Source organism: Trichinella spiralis (genome assembly GCF_000181795.1).
Source record: "Trichinella spiralis strain ISS 195 chromosome Unknown Scfld4, whole genome shotgun sequence".
NCBI lineage: Eukaryota > Metazoa > Nematoda > Enoplea > Trichinellida > Trichinellidae > Trichinella > Trichinella spiralis.
Genome location: NW_003526943.1, coordinates 4,467,186 through 4,483,379, shown reverse-complemented (window position 1 = coordinate 4,483,379; position 16,194 = coordinate 4,467,186). Strand labels below are relative to the sequence as shown.

The 16,194-nt window shown below is 39.5% G+C and overlaps 6 protein-coding genes across 6 annotated transcripts; 2 read left to right on the top strand and 4 right to left on the bottom strand.

The window, feature by feature from the left end:
- The first annotated feature begins 269 nt into the window (after positions 1 to 269).
- On the top strand, positions 270 to 2,485 carry Tsp_01093 (WD repeat-containing protein 24). Its single transcript, XM_003376876.1, has 4 exons — positions 270 to 367; positions 873 to 1,089; positions 1,147 to 1,344; positions 2,441 to 2,485. Exons 1-4 carry the CDS (start codon positions 270 to 272, stop codon positions 2,483 to 2,485), a joined length of 558 nt encoding a protein of 185 aa, XP_003376924.1.
- A 2,159-nt stretch (positions 2,486 to 4,644) lies between these two features.
- Positions 4,645 to 8,732, bottom strand: Tsp_01094 (Pao retrotransposon peptidase family protein). The gene is made up of 5 exons (XM_003376875.1): positions 8,214 to 8,732; positions 7,809 to 8,167; positions 6,762 to 7,217; positions 6,369 to 6,621; positions 4,645 to 4,821 (listed from the first exon to the last, which is right to left on the bottom strand). Exons 1-5 carry the CDS (start codon positions 8,730 to 8,732, stop codon positions 4,645 to 4,647), a joined length of 1,764 nt encoding a protein of 587 aa, XP_003376923.1.
- A 179-nt stretch (positions 8,733 to 8,911) lies between these two features.
- Positions 8,912 to 10,252, bottom strand: Tsp_01095 (hypothetical protein). Its single transcript, XM_003376874.1, has 4 exons — positions 10,114 to 10,252; positions 9,581 to 9,813; positions 9,370 to 9,508; positions 8,912 to 9,300 (listed from the first exon to the last, which is right to left on the bottom strand). Exons 1-4 carry the CDS (start codon positions 10,250 to 10,252, stop codon positions 8,912 to 8,914), a joined length of 900 nt encoding a protein of 299 aa, XP_003376922.1.
- Positions 10,253 to 11,389: 1,137 nt separating this feature from the next.
- On the top strand, positions 11,390 to 12,100 carry Tsp_01096 (nucleolar MIF4G domain-containing protein 1). Its single transcript, XM_003376873.1, has 3 exons — positions 11,390 to 11,499; positions 11,823 to 11,870; positions 11,956 to 12,100. Exons 1-3 carry the CDS (start codon positions 11,390 to 11,392, stop codon positions 12,098 to 12,100), a joined length of 303 nt encoding a protein of 100 aa, XP_003376921.1.
- Positions 12,101 to 13,400: 1,300 nt separating this feature from the next.
- Positions 13,401 to 14,589, bottom strand: Tsp_01097 (hypothetical protein). The gene is made up of 2 exons (XM_003376872.1): positions 14,529 to 14,589; positions 13,401 to 14,458 (listed from the first exon to the last, which is right to left on the bottom strand). The coding sequence occupies exons 1-2, from the start codon at positions 14,587 to 14,589 to the stop codon at positions 13,401 to 13,403; spliced, it is 1,119 nt and encodes a 372-aa protein (XP_003376920.1).
- A 183-nt stretch (positions 14,590 to 14,772) lies between these two features.
- On the bottom strand, positions 14,773 to 16,146 carry Tsp_01098 (nucleolar MIF4G domain-containing protein 1). Its single transcript, XM_003376871.1, has 7 exons — positions 16,136 to 16,146; positions 15,847 to 15,934; positions 15,676 to 15,721; positions 15,422 to 15,511; positions 15,290 to 15,334; positions 14,925 to 15,019; positions 14,773 to 14,883 (listed from the first exon to the last, which is right to left on the bottom strand). Exons 1-7 carry the CDS (start codon positions 16,144 to 16,146, stop codon positions 14,773 to 14,775), a joined length of 486 nt encoding a protein of 161 aa, XP_003376919.1.
- Between the last annotated feature and the right edge of the window lie 48 nt (positions 16,147 to 16,194).

Sequence of the window (16,194 nt, the reverse complement as noted above, 5' to 3'; positions counted from 1 at the left end):
AACGAATTTATTCATAGATTTTAGATGAGGGGTATAGCTTTAATACAATATGAGTTTTACTCTGTAGGCATTAGGCAAGGAAAACCAATACGACAAAGACTTCACGGCCCAATAAAATGAAAACCAATACGACAAAGATTTGACGGTCCAATAAAATAGCGTGGGCAAAGACCAATAAGAGAAAAGTGGGACCGAGTAAAACCACCCCAAAATGAATGAAGTTGATTTTTCATTGAAGCGAAGTACTTTTTAAGTTTTGAAGATTGTGGATGTCAGCGATGAAAAAAATTTCCGAGAACTGCACAGCCTTAAAGTTGGTGATCAGCCTCGTTCTCTCGCATCATCTCTCAACGTCAGCTGGAATAAAGTAAAAGGTACGTACTATTCGTGTGTGATTCAATGTTGAACTGATGAATATTTCTAATTATTGAAATTATTATATCTGTTAAATGAAGTTGTGAAATGAAATGAAATAAAGTTGACAAAAATGTTACATCGCATTTTTTTGGTTTTTAGTGAACAGAATTGCCACTGCAACTGGCACTGGACACATCACACTATGGAATTTATCACGTTCTGAAGTAAACAGAGTTAGTGAGAAGGTTGACGTTGTGAATCAATGATTTCTAATTGGTATTGTTTTTTAAGAATAATAATCCGACCAAAACAGCAATATGCTATGAAAGTTTGCTTTCATCATTCCAAGCCGAATTATTTGCTCAGCGCAACTCGCGACGATTGCGTACTATTTTTTGACCTCCGCCAAGAGCGCTCTGCTTTTACATTTGAAAAGTTAAAAATTGCATTACATATTAAACACAAATTTTCAGAATATTTTAATGATATTTAATGTCAGTTTTGAATATTTTCAGTGGAGGCGCCCATGTTCGAGATGTCAAATTTGCTTACAATTCTCACATTTTGTTTGCTTTGGCTGATGCCAATGGGATGGTGAAATTTTTAAATGTGCAAAAGCCAGCAAAGCCTGTCCAATTGTTCACTGCTCATGGTGGGCCGGTGTTGTCTTTGGATTTTAATCCATTAGTTGAAAACATCTTTGCTACAGGTGGTAGAGACAAAATCATTCAGGTTTGGTCGGCATTTTTAATTTGCATAAAATTCATTTGCATAGTGTTTTAATTTCAGATATGGGAATACCAGAGTACAAAGACGAAGCTTGAAGATTCAATAATCACATCAGCGCCGATTGGTCAGATCCATTGGAATCCTTTAAAAAGAACACAAATAGCTAGCTCGACGTTGACGACAGATTTTGAAATACAAGTTTGGGATATTCGGCGTCCATGCTTACCTTGCGCTGTTTTCTTGGAACACACCTCTCCAGTAAAAGGTTTCAATTTGTGTTTTATGAACATTTATTTAAATTCGGTTCTAAAAGTTTGCACTGATACATTTATTCATTCGATTTAAACATGCAGGTTTTCAATGGAAGCGAATTACTTATTACGAATATAGTAACAAATCTTGATTTTTTGATAAATTTATTTCATCAATTTTATTTATTTCAATTTAAATAAATTTCATAATGCTGTCCTTTGAAGCAAAATCATCGATTCTTGATGGCTTTACTTATCTTCTTCCTGCGGCTTTTTGTGCAAGTCTGAAAATATTTCAGCATATATTTTTATATAAAAATGATTTCATTATAATCGACTGAATTCAAATAAAAATTGTTGCTCTTAGTCGTTTGAAAATAATAAATAAATACACTTGCGCAAATTATTCATTTTGGTAATACTGTATAAATATTTCAAATTTTGATGTTTAACTTCCCATTACGAGGGAAATGAAATTCACTTGCTGAATAGTTTTATGATATTTATTCAGTCTTCTAAAAATATAAATAACAAGGAAATCCTACTTCTCTGAAAAAACAAATAGTTGTGCAAAAGTAAAATTTACTGTCCAACAGCTCTATCAGTTTAACACCATATTGCATATGAATTAGGAAAATTATGTTATCTGCATTTCATTAATATCATACTCTGCTCAGGAGTTATGCTTATTAATATTATCAAATGAACAATTTCAACTTTATATTAGACATGTTTTACATTTAATATGGCTATATAATAAATTTCAGTGATTTAATTAAACTTTAAAACAGAAATATTATTGACGACATTTATTTTAAATCTTAAACAACTTATTATGTTATTGATTGTGACTTTTTTGATACGTAATAATTATATCAAATTAATTTAATGTATTTAAATAGCAAAAAGGGAACTTTACAAGGAAAATGCAAAAGAAATAAAAAATGAATTAAAAGGATGGTCAATTTTACCGTTCTTGAACGCACTGATCCAATAACGTAAAATAATCATCTTGCCCTAAGCGTTCTTCTATGTGTGGTAAATAGCTACACTCATCCATTAATCGAATTTCCTAAATAATTTAAAGGTAATATGTTTTACAGAATACCTTGTATATTAATTACGTCGTTGGAGGTTCCACCATATAGGTAACTTGCCGCTGGCTGCACAAGAAGCAGTATGTTCGCAAGAAAAATAAACGTGATGAACATTGTCGCAGATGCTCAACTGTGAAATTTTCTGTTACTCGTGGCTTTAAATATGTTACATTTTGTTTGTTTTCAATATTGTTTGTGTCAATTGAATGAATTCAATGATTACGCTATTCAGCAGATAAATATTTAATATTATTCATTTAATAAAAGAAAAAGTTTAATTAACCACCCAAGTTATCACTTCCAATTACATAATTCTAAACGTAACATTTGTAAATAAGGTTAACAAGATACACAGTCGACCCCTGAGATTCGCGGTTGTGTGTCCCAGAGGAAACCGCGAATTTCAAACTTTCACGAATACATGCCGCTCCTGTTCATTCGGTTCGCTGTTGCCTTATGGTCCTACGCAACTGCGTGTAAACTGCATGGAATATTACGGAACGTTTATTGATCTACAAGCTAAGTATTTATCATATATTTATTTTTTAACATACAACAATCTGCAATTCATATACGTATAATAGTCTACAATGCAATTCTTAACAATATAAGAGTCTTAATAGGGGGGGGGAGGGGGAGGGGGAGTGCGTTTCTGCATGCATGCTTGCCAGAAGTGAATGGACTATCTTGGCATCTTTTTTGAAAAACATTGTTATCAGAAGTTGTTTCTTCCTTTTTTTTCATTTCATTGAGAATTCGATGATATGATTCCGCAGTTATTTCCAAATCACACTTAAGCTTAATCGCGCAAATCATATTTGAATCCGCTTCAAAAGCATCATCTGTTACCTGCCTCAGTGCATGCAGAAAGTTAATTTTTCGAAAAACTCGTGAAATTTCGAGTTGTAATTTGATTTTGTTTTTTATATCATTGTTTGATGAGTATTATTTTATGATTTTATGCCTCTATTTTTGACTGACAAGTATAGTTCGATTTCATTGACGTTCAGCAGCAGCTGCACGATATATATGAAGAACGGACGAAGAACCAAAAGTCAGTTGGTCTGTTAGACAGTTGTCATTCATTCCGCAAACCAACATTTACATTTACTCTCATTTACAGTAGCTCTTTTTGAATTCATTTTTGTTTATTTCTCTTATGAGTAGTGATTAATTAGCCTCTGAGTTGCGTAAGTCTTTATCATTACTGTTATGGAGTGGAATCTCACGAGTGAAAACCTTACCCTCAACCTGCAGATCTACAGTATACATACACAGTGAAATCTAAAAATAAGATGTAGTGATTTCCGGTTCTGTTTTATGATCTTAGCTTGGTAGTGGAAAGTAAACAATTAAATTCATCTTCTACATTTATGTTCACCGTTTTTCTGAAAGGCACCATATGTAAATGTCATCAAAATGCTGGAAAATAAACTACATTTTCCATTTACTCTGATTATTTCAAAATCTGTCACCTCATCAAGAATCCGCGAATAGTAAAATCAGCGAGTTTTAAGCCCGTGAATTTCAAGGACGACTGTATAATTTTTTAGCTTTTTCAATATTTGCCAATTTCAGAAAAAACATTTATTTAACACACGCTTTATTAAGTATAAGTGATATTCAGACGGATATTCGTTTCTATGTAGAACGTTGTCACTGACGTTAGTTTACATTAAAATTGGCATTTATACGTTTATTTACATGTAATAGTAAAAGAGGAATTATTATAAGTAAGGTCTCATCATGTACCATAGAAATTGTTTCGTTTACTGCAATCTTAGACGCCGTATTGCTTGTATTTGTAATGTTAATTTTTTGTTTGACATATTTAAGTCAAATGTTAAGTAAAATTATGTGAATAATGAAAAAAATTAATACACATGAAGTAAACACTGAATACAGGATAAAGCTTTCAATAAAAACTTTTCTACGAAAAACTGACTACGCAGTTTAATAGCTAGAATTTCATGGATGATGCTATTTTTATTAACAATGCAACTGATAAGTTTAAAATATAATTTGCAGTCATAGAATGAACGCTTGCAATTATAAGCATTTACATTTAACGCCATATTTGACATAATTTTATGAATATATTAAAATTAAAAGTAAATTCATAATTGATATTTAGCTGAATTTATTAAATAAAATGCTTTACAGTGCGTCCAGTTTCAAAATTTGAAAAAGAAATATATGCAGAAGTGGCGTTAAGCTGCTATTTTGAAAATTTCAACATTCGAAAAACAATATGACAAATTCAAAATAGTGATTTCCACTTGCAAATGTATTGCCAATTTTTTTAAATCTGCACATTTCCCAAGAAATACAAATGTAAATTGCATGTAATTATTTACCTTGAATAGATCAACAGCAGGGATGTGTGACTGCAAATAAATAAGTGCTATTTAATATTTGATTTACGTCATTTAATTTTCAGATGCTTTTTTGATAACAAAAATAAAAACATAATTTCTGATATACCTGCTAAATAAACAAAATACTGTTAAATATTGATAAAGTGAAAGCGTATTAGACACAAGTAAAATTATGTTAACCATTCAGCATGGTGATCGTTTCACGTGAATGAATACTCAATTTTTTTAGAGAGTTGTTTCTGATTTATTTGAAATAAACTGTTTCGATTCCGTGTAATGTGCTAAGTATGTACTGCATTGTTGTTTATCTCTGAGGCTCCAATAAAGTAGAATATGATATTGTTTACCTAAGTATGGTGATAAAACCTATAATGTAGAAACAATGTTAACAATCAGATCACCATATGCAAATCGTATATCTGAAACAAGTATTATAAATGGAACTATATTTTAATTTAAATCATTCAAAATATTTAAATGAAATTCCACAATGAAATGAATAATTACGGGATGTTTTATTCACAGTATATCAAATCAAAATAATGACTGCCGTGGTCCAAAATTCTATTCAAGGAAGTTGTTATAGAAAAAGATATCATTGCAGAGAGAATATGCCAGTTTTACGTCCGAAAGCTTTATGTTATTTTTTGTTTTATGAGTTTACATACTGCAGCAATATGAAGATTAATACACAAGATTGCAAATAAAGATTTAACGTTTGCTGCATTTGTGAACATTAGTGTGTATTCAAATCAGGCTAACTGAATCCTCTATCTTTTCAGAGCGAGAGCGGTGACCGATGTGGAGACAAGTGGTACGTGTGGAGGCGCGTTCTGAGAATGTCGACAAGAAGACGAGACTGAGCGAGCGAAGAGGAACAATCACAGAGCGACGGCGGACGAACTGGCGCGGACCCAGAGGCAGATCCGCCAGTCCCACCCTGCGGGTCGTTACAATGGGGGCGTCTCTGGAAATTAACACCGCCCGGCATCCTAGATAAATATTATACCTATGTACATACTATCAGATGTACACATCAGTATACCGGTACACCTGCTATTACCCGCCCCTGGCTTTTTGTCCGAATATGAACTCCGTCGAGTGGCTGGAGAGGCTAGAAGACTTCTTCTACGTCACAGAGTTCCGCCCTCTGGTCACGGCGTGGTCGCTCACTACCTGCTGAGCGACTCAGTCCGTCGCGAGCTCCACCCGGCGGGGCAAGCAAGGGAAAACTCTTTCGAGGAGTTCAAGAGGCGATTTCTGGGCACATATGGCCCGAAGGAGTCAACATGATGGCTGATCGAGCGGTCTCATGTCCTGCATTAACGTGAAGGCCAAACCTTCAAGCAATACGCCCAGGAGGTGGCAGAGGTTGGACGCAGTGTTGGCGTGTCAGAACGTGACCTTGTGGCGTGTTTCGCTGGGGGAATAACCTCCAAGAAAGCGCATCTGGCGATCCGGCTGCAGGAACCGCAAACCCTTGCCGAAGCTCAGAAGCTGGTCAGTAAGGTCAGGCGGGCGGAAGAAGATTTCCACCAGAGCCGGCAGTTGCACACCGGCAATCCAAAGCTGGAGAAGTCAGAAGTGACCCAATCCATCAACGCCTTGATACGCGAGGTGGGCAAGCTTTCCCTGAAGCTGGAAAGGGAGGAGCCGACGGCTGTACGACCCGCCAGAAGAGAAGACGGCTGTCTTAATTGCGGTGGCTCGGGCCATCTCTGACGCGACTGCCCCCACGAAAGGCGTTTGTTAAGAAATTGTTCTGTTCGTTCCTCATTGAGCTTACTTTGCACTTCGTTCCATTCTGCACTGTGAAATAGATGCCGTAGGAATTCATCGGCCAGTATGAAAGACCGGAAATTATCTGATTGTATCACTCGGGGTCTGCCTCTCCGGGATATAAACCTGCGCAATGCGTTTAAAAAACAGCATGCAGCTTGTTCTCTTACGATTTCCAAATGCACCACTCGGTTGACCATATATGTGAAGGCAGAAATATACGTTTTGTTAGTGCTGGGATAGCGGGCACGTGTATCTGAGCGAGTATACAATGGACCGGCAAAGTCCACACCAGTATGGCTGAATGGTGCAATTCTTCTACTCGTTCCACCGGTTGATACGGTTCAGCATTTATTCTCCGACAGATTGGGCATGGCCGGATCACTTTCTTTACCGTGTTTATGGCCTTGATGATCCAGAATCTGGTTCGGATTGCAACCAGAGTTTGATTAACACTGGCGTGCAGCTGTCTAATGTGTTGGTTTCTTATTAACAGTTCCACCACCGGGTGATGGGATGGCAGGAGAATCGGGTGCTTGGACTCCGGTGGCAATGTTGACTGCCGAAGGCGTCCACCAGTTCTCAATAGTCCGTCTTCGTCTAGAAAAGGTTCGAACTCTTTAAGTCTTTTAGTAGTAAACTATTTAGTTTTTTCAGTAGTAAACTTTTGAACCATCGAACTTCCGCAGCCCAGAGCTCAGCTATCGATAAATTTGTATCGACCTCCCGTTCAGTTAGCGGGAGTTGGACGCTTCGTGTGAAACGCAAGCAGTATGTAGCCACTCGAATCAGCCTTTCATAGCTGTTGTCCGGAATGGGTCTATCACTCGTTCAATGCCTTCTTCAGTCACCTGGGTGGTTAAAGTCTTGATGGTTTTCTGCTCAGACATCAGAGTTTTATCATTTTTGCCTAGTTCAGCAGGTTCCTTTGGCCATTTCATCCGGGGTTGTGACAATCACTGTGGCCCGTGCCACCACATGTTGGTATGTATTAGTTCATCCAGTGAGCGTCCTCTACTAGGAATATTTGCTGGATTCTCCTTTGTAGGACAATATTTCCACTGCCGAGTGGAAACTAGACCTTGAATTTCCTGCACTCGGTAAGCTAAAAGGGTTTCCAGTGCTGGTAGAAGCCCCGGATCCAGGTGAGAGTCACTTTGCTATCACTACAACAAAGGGTCTCCTGAATCGGCAGGGTGACCTCCTTCTCAAGATACCGCTTCAATCTTGCGCACAGCAAGGCTGCCACCAGCTCCAGTCTCGGGAGGCTGATTGGTTTTATTGGTGTCACCCGGGTTTTCGCTATCATTAATCTCACCGAGATTTGCTCATCCATGGACTCCACTCTCAAGTAAGCGCAGGCAGCGTATGCTGCCTTGGATGCATCACCGAAGACGTGGAGCTCTATCCTTCGCATCTGACTCGCAGCGTGCGGAATCCAAGGCCTGCTGAGTTTGACTTCTGGTAGTTTTTCCAACTCTTCCTGCCAACGTCGCCATTGCTTAGAGATTTTAGGTGGGAGCGGCGAGTCCCAGCTCAATCCGGTTGTCCATAACCACTGGAACATCATCTTGGCCTGGAGAGTGAGTGAATGGCGCAAAATATCCCAACGGGTCATATACCTTGGCCGCCAGGCTCAAGCGTTGTCTCTTGGTGGCCCGGGTCTGAGTAGTTGAGTCTGTCGGTGGTTTGAAGGTGATGACGTCCTCATCCTTCAGCCAATATACACTGAGAGCTTTACCGAGTTCCCTATCACCAATTTTTGACACTTCCGTTCTTGGAAGTGTTGCCAGAAGTTCTGCACGATTACCGGCCCATTTCTTGAGATGAAATCCACCTCTTTTTAGGAACACCGGTACTCTACGGTTCAGTTCTGCCACCTCTGACTCTTCGTCGCAACTTATCACCAGATCATCTACATACATGTTAGACAGAGCTCGCTTAATTATCTCATCGCATTCCTCTGGGTTCCGTTCTGCGTGTGCTTTGATCACATTTATTGCGAGGTATGGCGAACATGCCAACCCGAAACACATACGGGTCAGGCGGTACGCTCGCACCGGTTCATCCTGGGAGCAGTTGCGCCACAGGAAGCGACAAGCATCGCGGTCTTCGACCCGGAGTCCGACTTTCAGGTACATCTTTTTATGTCAGCCTGCACAACAATTCAGTACTGTCTGAAACGGAGTAACACACCCACCAGATCGGCTTGCAGATTCGGACCCGTCTCAAGGCATTCATTGAGTGAGACACCACCGCATTTTGCTGACCTGTCAAACACTACTCGGCATTTTAACCCACCGTTAACCATCTTCTACACTCAATGATGTGGCAGGTACCAGATTTTATCTATCTGTTCGTTCTGTCTGGTCACCTCTTCTGCCCATCCATTTCGGAGGTACTCCCCAATCACTGCGGTGTACTCGAGTCGTTTAACCGGGTCCTTCCGAATCACAGCTTGTAATCTGTGCTCAGCTAACGGGCGATTGTCGGGTAACCAGATCTCACCAGGTTTCCACAATAGCCCCACTGAGTACCGCAAACCGTCGTATGCTAGCGTGCGATGAAACTGATCACTTACCAAATCCTGAGTCATTTTTTCTTCTTGGTGCTGGATGCCGATGGATTTGAGCTCCCAGAACTTCTTCAACAACTGTTCCATGTTGTCTTCAATTTGAGCGCAGTGACACCGGTATTGAAAGGTTGACGCTGGATTCACCGGACCAAAAACAACTCATCCTAGAGTTGTTTCAATAGCGACCGGGTCTGTTGGATTACCTCGTAGAATTTTTTCATCAAGAAATCTGCCGTACGAATCGACGCTGATTAACACGTGGACAGGGAGCTTCTCGTCTTGCTCCTTTGCAATCCGCAAATGTTGGAGGTGCTTCCAATCTCCGCACCGGACAGGGACCGACTGGATATTATCACAGATCCGTGCGAGCGTCTAGGCTTCAATGGGTTCCACGTCGAGATGATGTTCGCTCACCTTCACTAGGCTTAGTCTGAAACCAACTCTTCTGGCCAAGGTTGGGGTGCAATGAATACCGCCGATTCCCTTCACGATTACAGTCTCTGCCACTCCAACCAGGCCTAGGGCCCTCGCCCTATCTTCCGTGACCAGCGTTTGTTCAGCACCTCTGTATAACAAGCAGTTGATGACCAGTCGCTTCCCATTTGCACCATGGGCAATGGCCTTCACTGTTCGAAACCGGATTCTGGCTGAACCGCGTGTGTTGGCGAACAATAAACGGGAGGTTGTTTCCCTTTTTGCTTCTGTGCGAAACTTGTTTTAGGGGTGGTACGTGGTCGTCTGGCTCAGCTTGCCTTTGAGCTTGCTGGTTTGAGCTCATCAGAACTAGAAGGTGGTGGAAGCCCCAGCCACGGTTCTTTAGTCTGCACTCTGTTACTCTATGCTCAGGCCGTAGCACCTGAAGCACAGATATAGTGTCCTGGCGGTTTTCTTCCGTTTTTCTGATCCTTGCTTTAGAAATTTGAAGCAGTTTGTCACATGATGCTCACCATGACAGACGGCACATTTGAGAGACAATGAGGCAGGAAGGGCATCGATCGTTGAGTGTCTGCGTGGTTGTCGTCGAACATTTTGGCGTACCGGTGAGGATCGTCTTTTCTTGGTGGCAGAATCTTCAGTGTTGTTCATGCTGAGGGCTTGCAGACTAAGGAAACTTAGAAACGTCTGCGAGGTTAACTGTTCTTCCTTTAACTTGGCGCTGCGCGCCTTCCACCTTGTTCGGGTCCCTATCGGCAATAGCTTGATCAGCACGGGCAACAACACTCGAAAGGCAGAAATGAGCGTGGTGTCACACTTGTGTCGATATTTTTACCGAGGGCGCAGATCTCCAGCAGATGACTGCTGATTTCATCCTCAGCAACTCCTTTCGTTTGTGACTGGTTGCTGGCCGTATCTCATGAAGTCAGCTGATGTGGGCGTCTAAAATATCCGTTGTTTGGTGGAAACGATCATGGAGCAGCCTGACTAGGGCTTCCTGGTTTTCTGCCGTGATTGTCAGACCACTGAGGAGTTGGAGGGCTTCGCCGGATAGGCAAGGTCTAAGATGGATCAATTTTGTGACGTCGTCGAAGTCCTTCCTACGGTGTACCGCTCCTTCAAGTTATCCCCAGAATGCCTTAAATTCCAAGATGTCCCCACTGAAGTTGGGGATCTGTACGATGGCACTCAATGGAACTCATTAACCCTGACGTTGAGTTGCAGGTTCATGTGACGAATCCGGCTAAGTTGGCAGCAGGTCGCCGTTTTTGAAGCTGCGTGATTCCAATGTTCACCGTTGAAAAAAACAAAGGGTGCAGCTGGCGTTGCGTCACCGTTGTTTTCTTACCAGGAGTAATGTTTTTATCACGGGCATTTATAGATAGTGATGAGTACATATAGAGAAAAGATTTCTCAACAGCGCCGAACCCAACGACAGCCAACGGGTACGCAGATCGGCGGACCTGGAAACCGCCGGGTATTGGCCATGGCCGGACTGCAAGCAGGCAACATGTTATGTGTAAACGACAACAAGGTGGAAGAAAGATGAAGCTACCGTAAGCGGATATATACTTGAAGATCGAAGGAAGATTACGGTAATGCGTCGGTTGGAGCGAGCGTGTTGTTGTTGGTGCTGGAATCTTCCTGTGATGAATCGGTGACAGTCCTTATTCAGAGTTGCTAATAAATACTGTCTTCCTTACCTGTCTTTTGATTGCGATAATGTTACTGGGAAAGCGCGAACCCGGAAGAAAGGGGAGCTGAGCTGGCGGAAGCCAAGCGGAGGATATGACCGCGCAGAGAAACCCGCCGGTCGACAACGGCTCGTCGTCGTCTAGTGACGACTGTGCTAATAACCCGGTTGGGATGACGAACGAGCCCGTCCGAGAGAGCGGCTCGTTACAAGCATAAATCTGATCTACGTAATCTGCATTGTTTAAAATTTCGTTTCCTTGTTATACCAATTTTATTTTCCAAATCATTCATTAATTTTATATCCATCTATTTTGCTTTAAATTTCCTGAGTGTATTTACAATCCTCAGTGTTAGAAATATACATGTAAAAGTTTTAGTTAAATTCACAATAAATTTTACAAGAATGACCACCACCACTTGTTAGAATAAAGAAAGCAAATTTGAGCCGCAGTTTAGGCAGTCGTGGAGCAACAGGTTGGACATATCTTTGTGAATTTGTATACTTTGCATATTATGCAAATTGAAGGCTGAAACGCACCCGTCGATTTCAGCGCTGTATCTTTTATAATGTGACGTAATTACTGAAACTCAGATTCTGAATAGGATAACATTTTGAATGATGCACCGCAGACACTAATGCATCTCTTAATTTCAATTAGACTCAACAATACATCATCACTGAAAATCAGCGACCAGCTGTTGGCTTACCACTGCATTTGTGCAAATTTGTGTGCAGTAGATAATCTTAAAGCCGATAAGCCAAAGTCAGATAACATTCAATGCAGTGCATTTCTAAACGGATAAAGAATTATTAGCCTTAAAAAAATATAAGAGCCGTTTTTCCTCAATGAATCATCTCTCCATTGCTAACATTTGTAATACTCTCGCAGGGTAAAAACTGATTTTCCATAAATTTTCAGTTGCTGACACAATCGTTAACTCTTTCTTTGCATTCGAATCATCCGTATGACACATCTATGAAGTGCAGCTGCTCATCTGCCACTTTCTGGCATATTTTAAAGGTGAAAGAGAAAAAATTTGGTTTAGGCTCGAATTTTTCGCCTCATGCTTGTTTCTGAATGAACTGCTCGTTTGGAAACTGTCTTACCAAAATAACATTACATTTTTTTAACATTTCAAAATGGTTTACTATTGGGAATTATAAAACATACTATTGAAAAATTTCATTCCGCTACACGCAACACAGTCACACAAATTACAACTGCAGTAAATGTTATGTGATTATTCATACTTGATTTTCATTTTAGTATTACTTGCAAACACACTTCATTTAAATTTAATTCTATTCATGAAATATTGCAAAAAGTGTATTGTAAAGAAAACTCAACAACTGCAAAAATCATTTATGCACTTACACTGCAAATTCAAATTCAAACAATGTAACAAATAGAATAAGAGTTTAAATGAGATTGTCTTTTCACCTTCCAAAGTTACTCATAAATTGAATTTTGAAAACCGCGAACCATCATATGCATCATTTTCAGTTTTTAATTTAGTTAACAATGATAATGTTCAGCTAATGGATATTGTAACCACAACTGACGTGCTGGGTTGAAGTTTTAATATTGACTATTACAAAACGTTTACTTAAACGATATTGCCAGAGATAAGCACAACTGGAACAAAATTAACAACTTTTCACATTCACAAGTTTGAAACGATTTTCAACATCATTATTGCAAAACAAATGTACCAATTATGTTGTTGAAATGAAAATTTCAAAATAAATCATTTATTGGTTTAAGCATTACTATATTGTAGAGTTGGGAAAAATATACTAAAAAAAGAAAGAAAAAACATCAAAATGTGTAAATTTGGTGAAGGCAGTCAGAAAAACGAATGTGAGAAATGCATTTTTCAAATAACAAAAAGCAAAGGAATAACAGATGCATAAAGGTATCGACTGATGATGATCAGAGATTAAATTTCATTTTTGACGCTTCCACAAAGTGCTGTGTCACGTATACTTTTATCAGTAAAATTATTCATTAAAAATAACAACTGCAATTTGAAGTTGTACTTTTACCTCCGCTTGTGTTGAGTGGGAGAAACCATTTTGAAGAAACAGTTCGGAAAATAATTTTCAACGAGAGTCAACTGTAGCCGTGCGCAACGCTTTTAATTCACTGATGAATGCGGAACCTTTGAGACCCCAGAAAATGCTGACCGCTAGAACGATCACCCCAAATCCACCAGTGAAGCCGGTGACAATGTGCACTGGACGATTCATCCTGGAATCGAGACGCCTTTGCATGTCGAACTCAATGTACTCAAGATCTGTGGGTTCGTCTCCAAGTGGACGCCATCCGTCGGCCAGATGACGTTGATTGAGCAGAAAATGGCGAACTGAGGTCGCGACACCCGGTTCGCTCAAGTCGGCTGAGAACAGCTTCAATTTATCATTGTAAAGCATCAACAGCGTTGGACAATTGTCGTCGGTGATGGTCATCTGCAAACGCTCCGCTGCAAAGAAACCGTTCACACCGGAACATTCAAGCTTGACAAATTCGGTCTGCTTGTAGTCGGAAGCACTCTTCGCCAGACGATCCCACCAACGTCCGGCAAAGCGGGCGCATTTGGCATTTTCCTGCTTGTACAGCAAAATCATCACGGCCACGTTCTTATTCAGCAGCTGATTGAAATTGCTGTAGTCGACCGACCTGGCCACGCCGGCTCCCATCTGTCGAATCCAACGGCTTATTTCCTCCTTGTTCCATTTGCCGGTGTAGTGGAACAAGCGTCCGGCGACGGTGTAAGTCAGAGCCGGAAAATGCCTCACGTGCAAGTCGTCGGCAAAGGCGAAATTGTCCGTCATGATGTAAGCCGGACGAAGCGGAGCCGGCCTCTTCTTCAGCTCAGCTTTCAGCTGCAAATCGACCTGCTGACAGATTGGATATCGTTTCGCGTTCCCGCAAAATAACACTATCAAACTGTCGTCAACGTAACGTTCAGCCAAGCTGCACAGGCGGAACAGTTGACGCCGAAAAATTTTCACCTTCCAATTCGCCTGCTTCTCATTCAACAACTCTCGACACTTGTCCAACAGTTCGACCGCATCACGGCTGTCCAGCGCGCTGACCAGCGTGAATATTGTGAAAAAAATTAAAATCGCCGACAATATTGCGCGAAACAACATCCCGTCTAAAACGTACTCGAACTAAACACTAAACTTTTTCTCCAAACTGAAGCTTTCAGCTTGGCACAAACAAACTCTGCCGTCGCAAAGTAGCAGCTGCCATCGCTTCCACCTTCATCATCACGAGAAGCAACATGTTATGTTCTTACTAATGACGCTTACGTTTGAAAAACACTACATGAACTTCATTTTCATTTTCATACTGTACATTCATTTCATACAACCGTACCAGCTTTTACTTTATCAGTTATTAAACAATTAAATCTGCTATTTGAAATTGCACATTCAACACCGCAAACAGTTTTTATTGTAAAATAAATCAACAACGGTCGACATTGCTGAAAACATGCAACAGTTGGTCCAAGTTCTTTGAATAAAAGAATTGTGCATCATCAGTTCTGGTTCTCGGTGTTGAAATGATCAAACCACACTGTAACTGTTCTGTTCAAACATATTATATATAGCATGTACCCTGCGTTCCGATATACTGTAGAGGTGATATAATACTTGAGTAATTACGCAACCGCTATCCACATAATGCACATTGAATTTTCTTGAACCGATCTCTGAAATTTCTGAAACAATTTCTTATTGAAAAACTTCTTCAAAAAATTTAACACGAAAATAAAAAACTGTATTAATTAAAACGTTAAATTTAACTTTAAAGCTCTATGAAATTCAATATTTGTAAGCTTAATTAGAACTGCTCGTAAAAGAACTCGCAGGCTGGCAAAGCGTATTGTTATTTCGCAGGAAACAGCATCACAGTTGAAAGTCACCATGAAGCAGAGCTGCGACAATAGTTCTTTTAACTTCTTCACAAAAATGAAAATTACTTACAACTCTACGACAACTTTCAGCGGTTGCACAACGCGAAAAAGCTAAAATTAAACAACCATAATATCAAACATGTAGACAATTTTCAAAATAAATATATTTTTTCATAAAATGTGGCCTTTAAAAGTAACGCTTGGACGTAAAGTACAAGCTCGTTGCTAAAGTACAATATTTTATCGCAGAAAGTAACGTCACAACAGAACAGAATGCTGTGAAGCTGGCTGCGAATAGTATAAATAAGAATAAAGAAAATAAAATGTGAAACGAAAAAAGAAAGCAACAAACACCAAATTTGCAAAAAAATCTTTTTACCATTAGAACCAATAACATCGTACAAATCAATTAGGAAGGGAAAAGCAGCCGAAATAAAAAAAACAAAACTTACTGTATTCTGTCAAACATTTTCCAGAATTCAACAGTGTAAGACAGAACTGAAAAATATCAACAAATTAGATACTGAAAATGCAATATATTGACACACGCACACATAAATATAAATATGTCTTAGTTAACAATTACTTTCAGTTTCATGAAAATGTAGACTTCAAAAATTAACTTGAACGTAAAGTACAAGTGAACTGCTAAAGTGCAATAATTTATCGCAGAAATTAACGTCAGAACACATTAAAATGTCCTGAAGCTGGCTGCGAATTATGTTTAAAAACAGTCAAAAATAAACGTGAAATATCTGCAAAAGCGTAATTAAATATAAATTTCAAGTACCATTTAAAAATAATTATGAAATTTATAAGAATGATCACAGAAAACATTATCAATCAGTTAAACATGAAAATAAACAGATACTTTACATAATCGTAATGATTATCACAAGCAAAATAACTTACCGAAAGTCCATTTTCACCAGTATTCTAATTTACAAATTCAACCGGAACACTTCTTCACA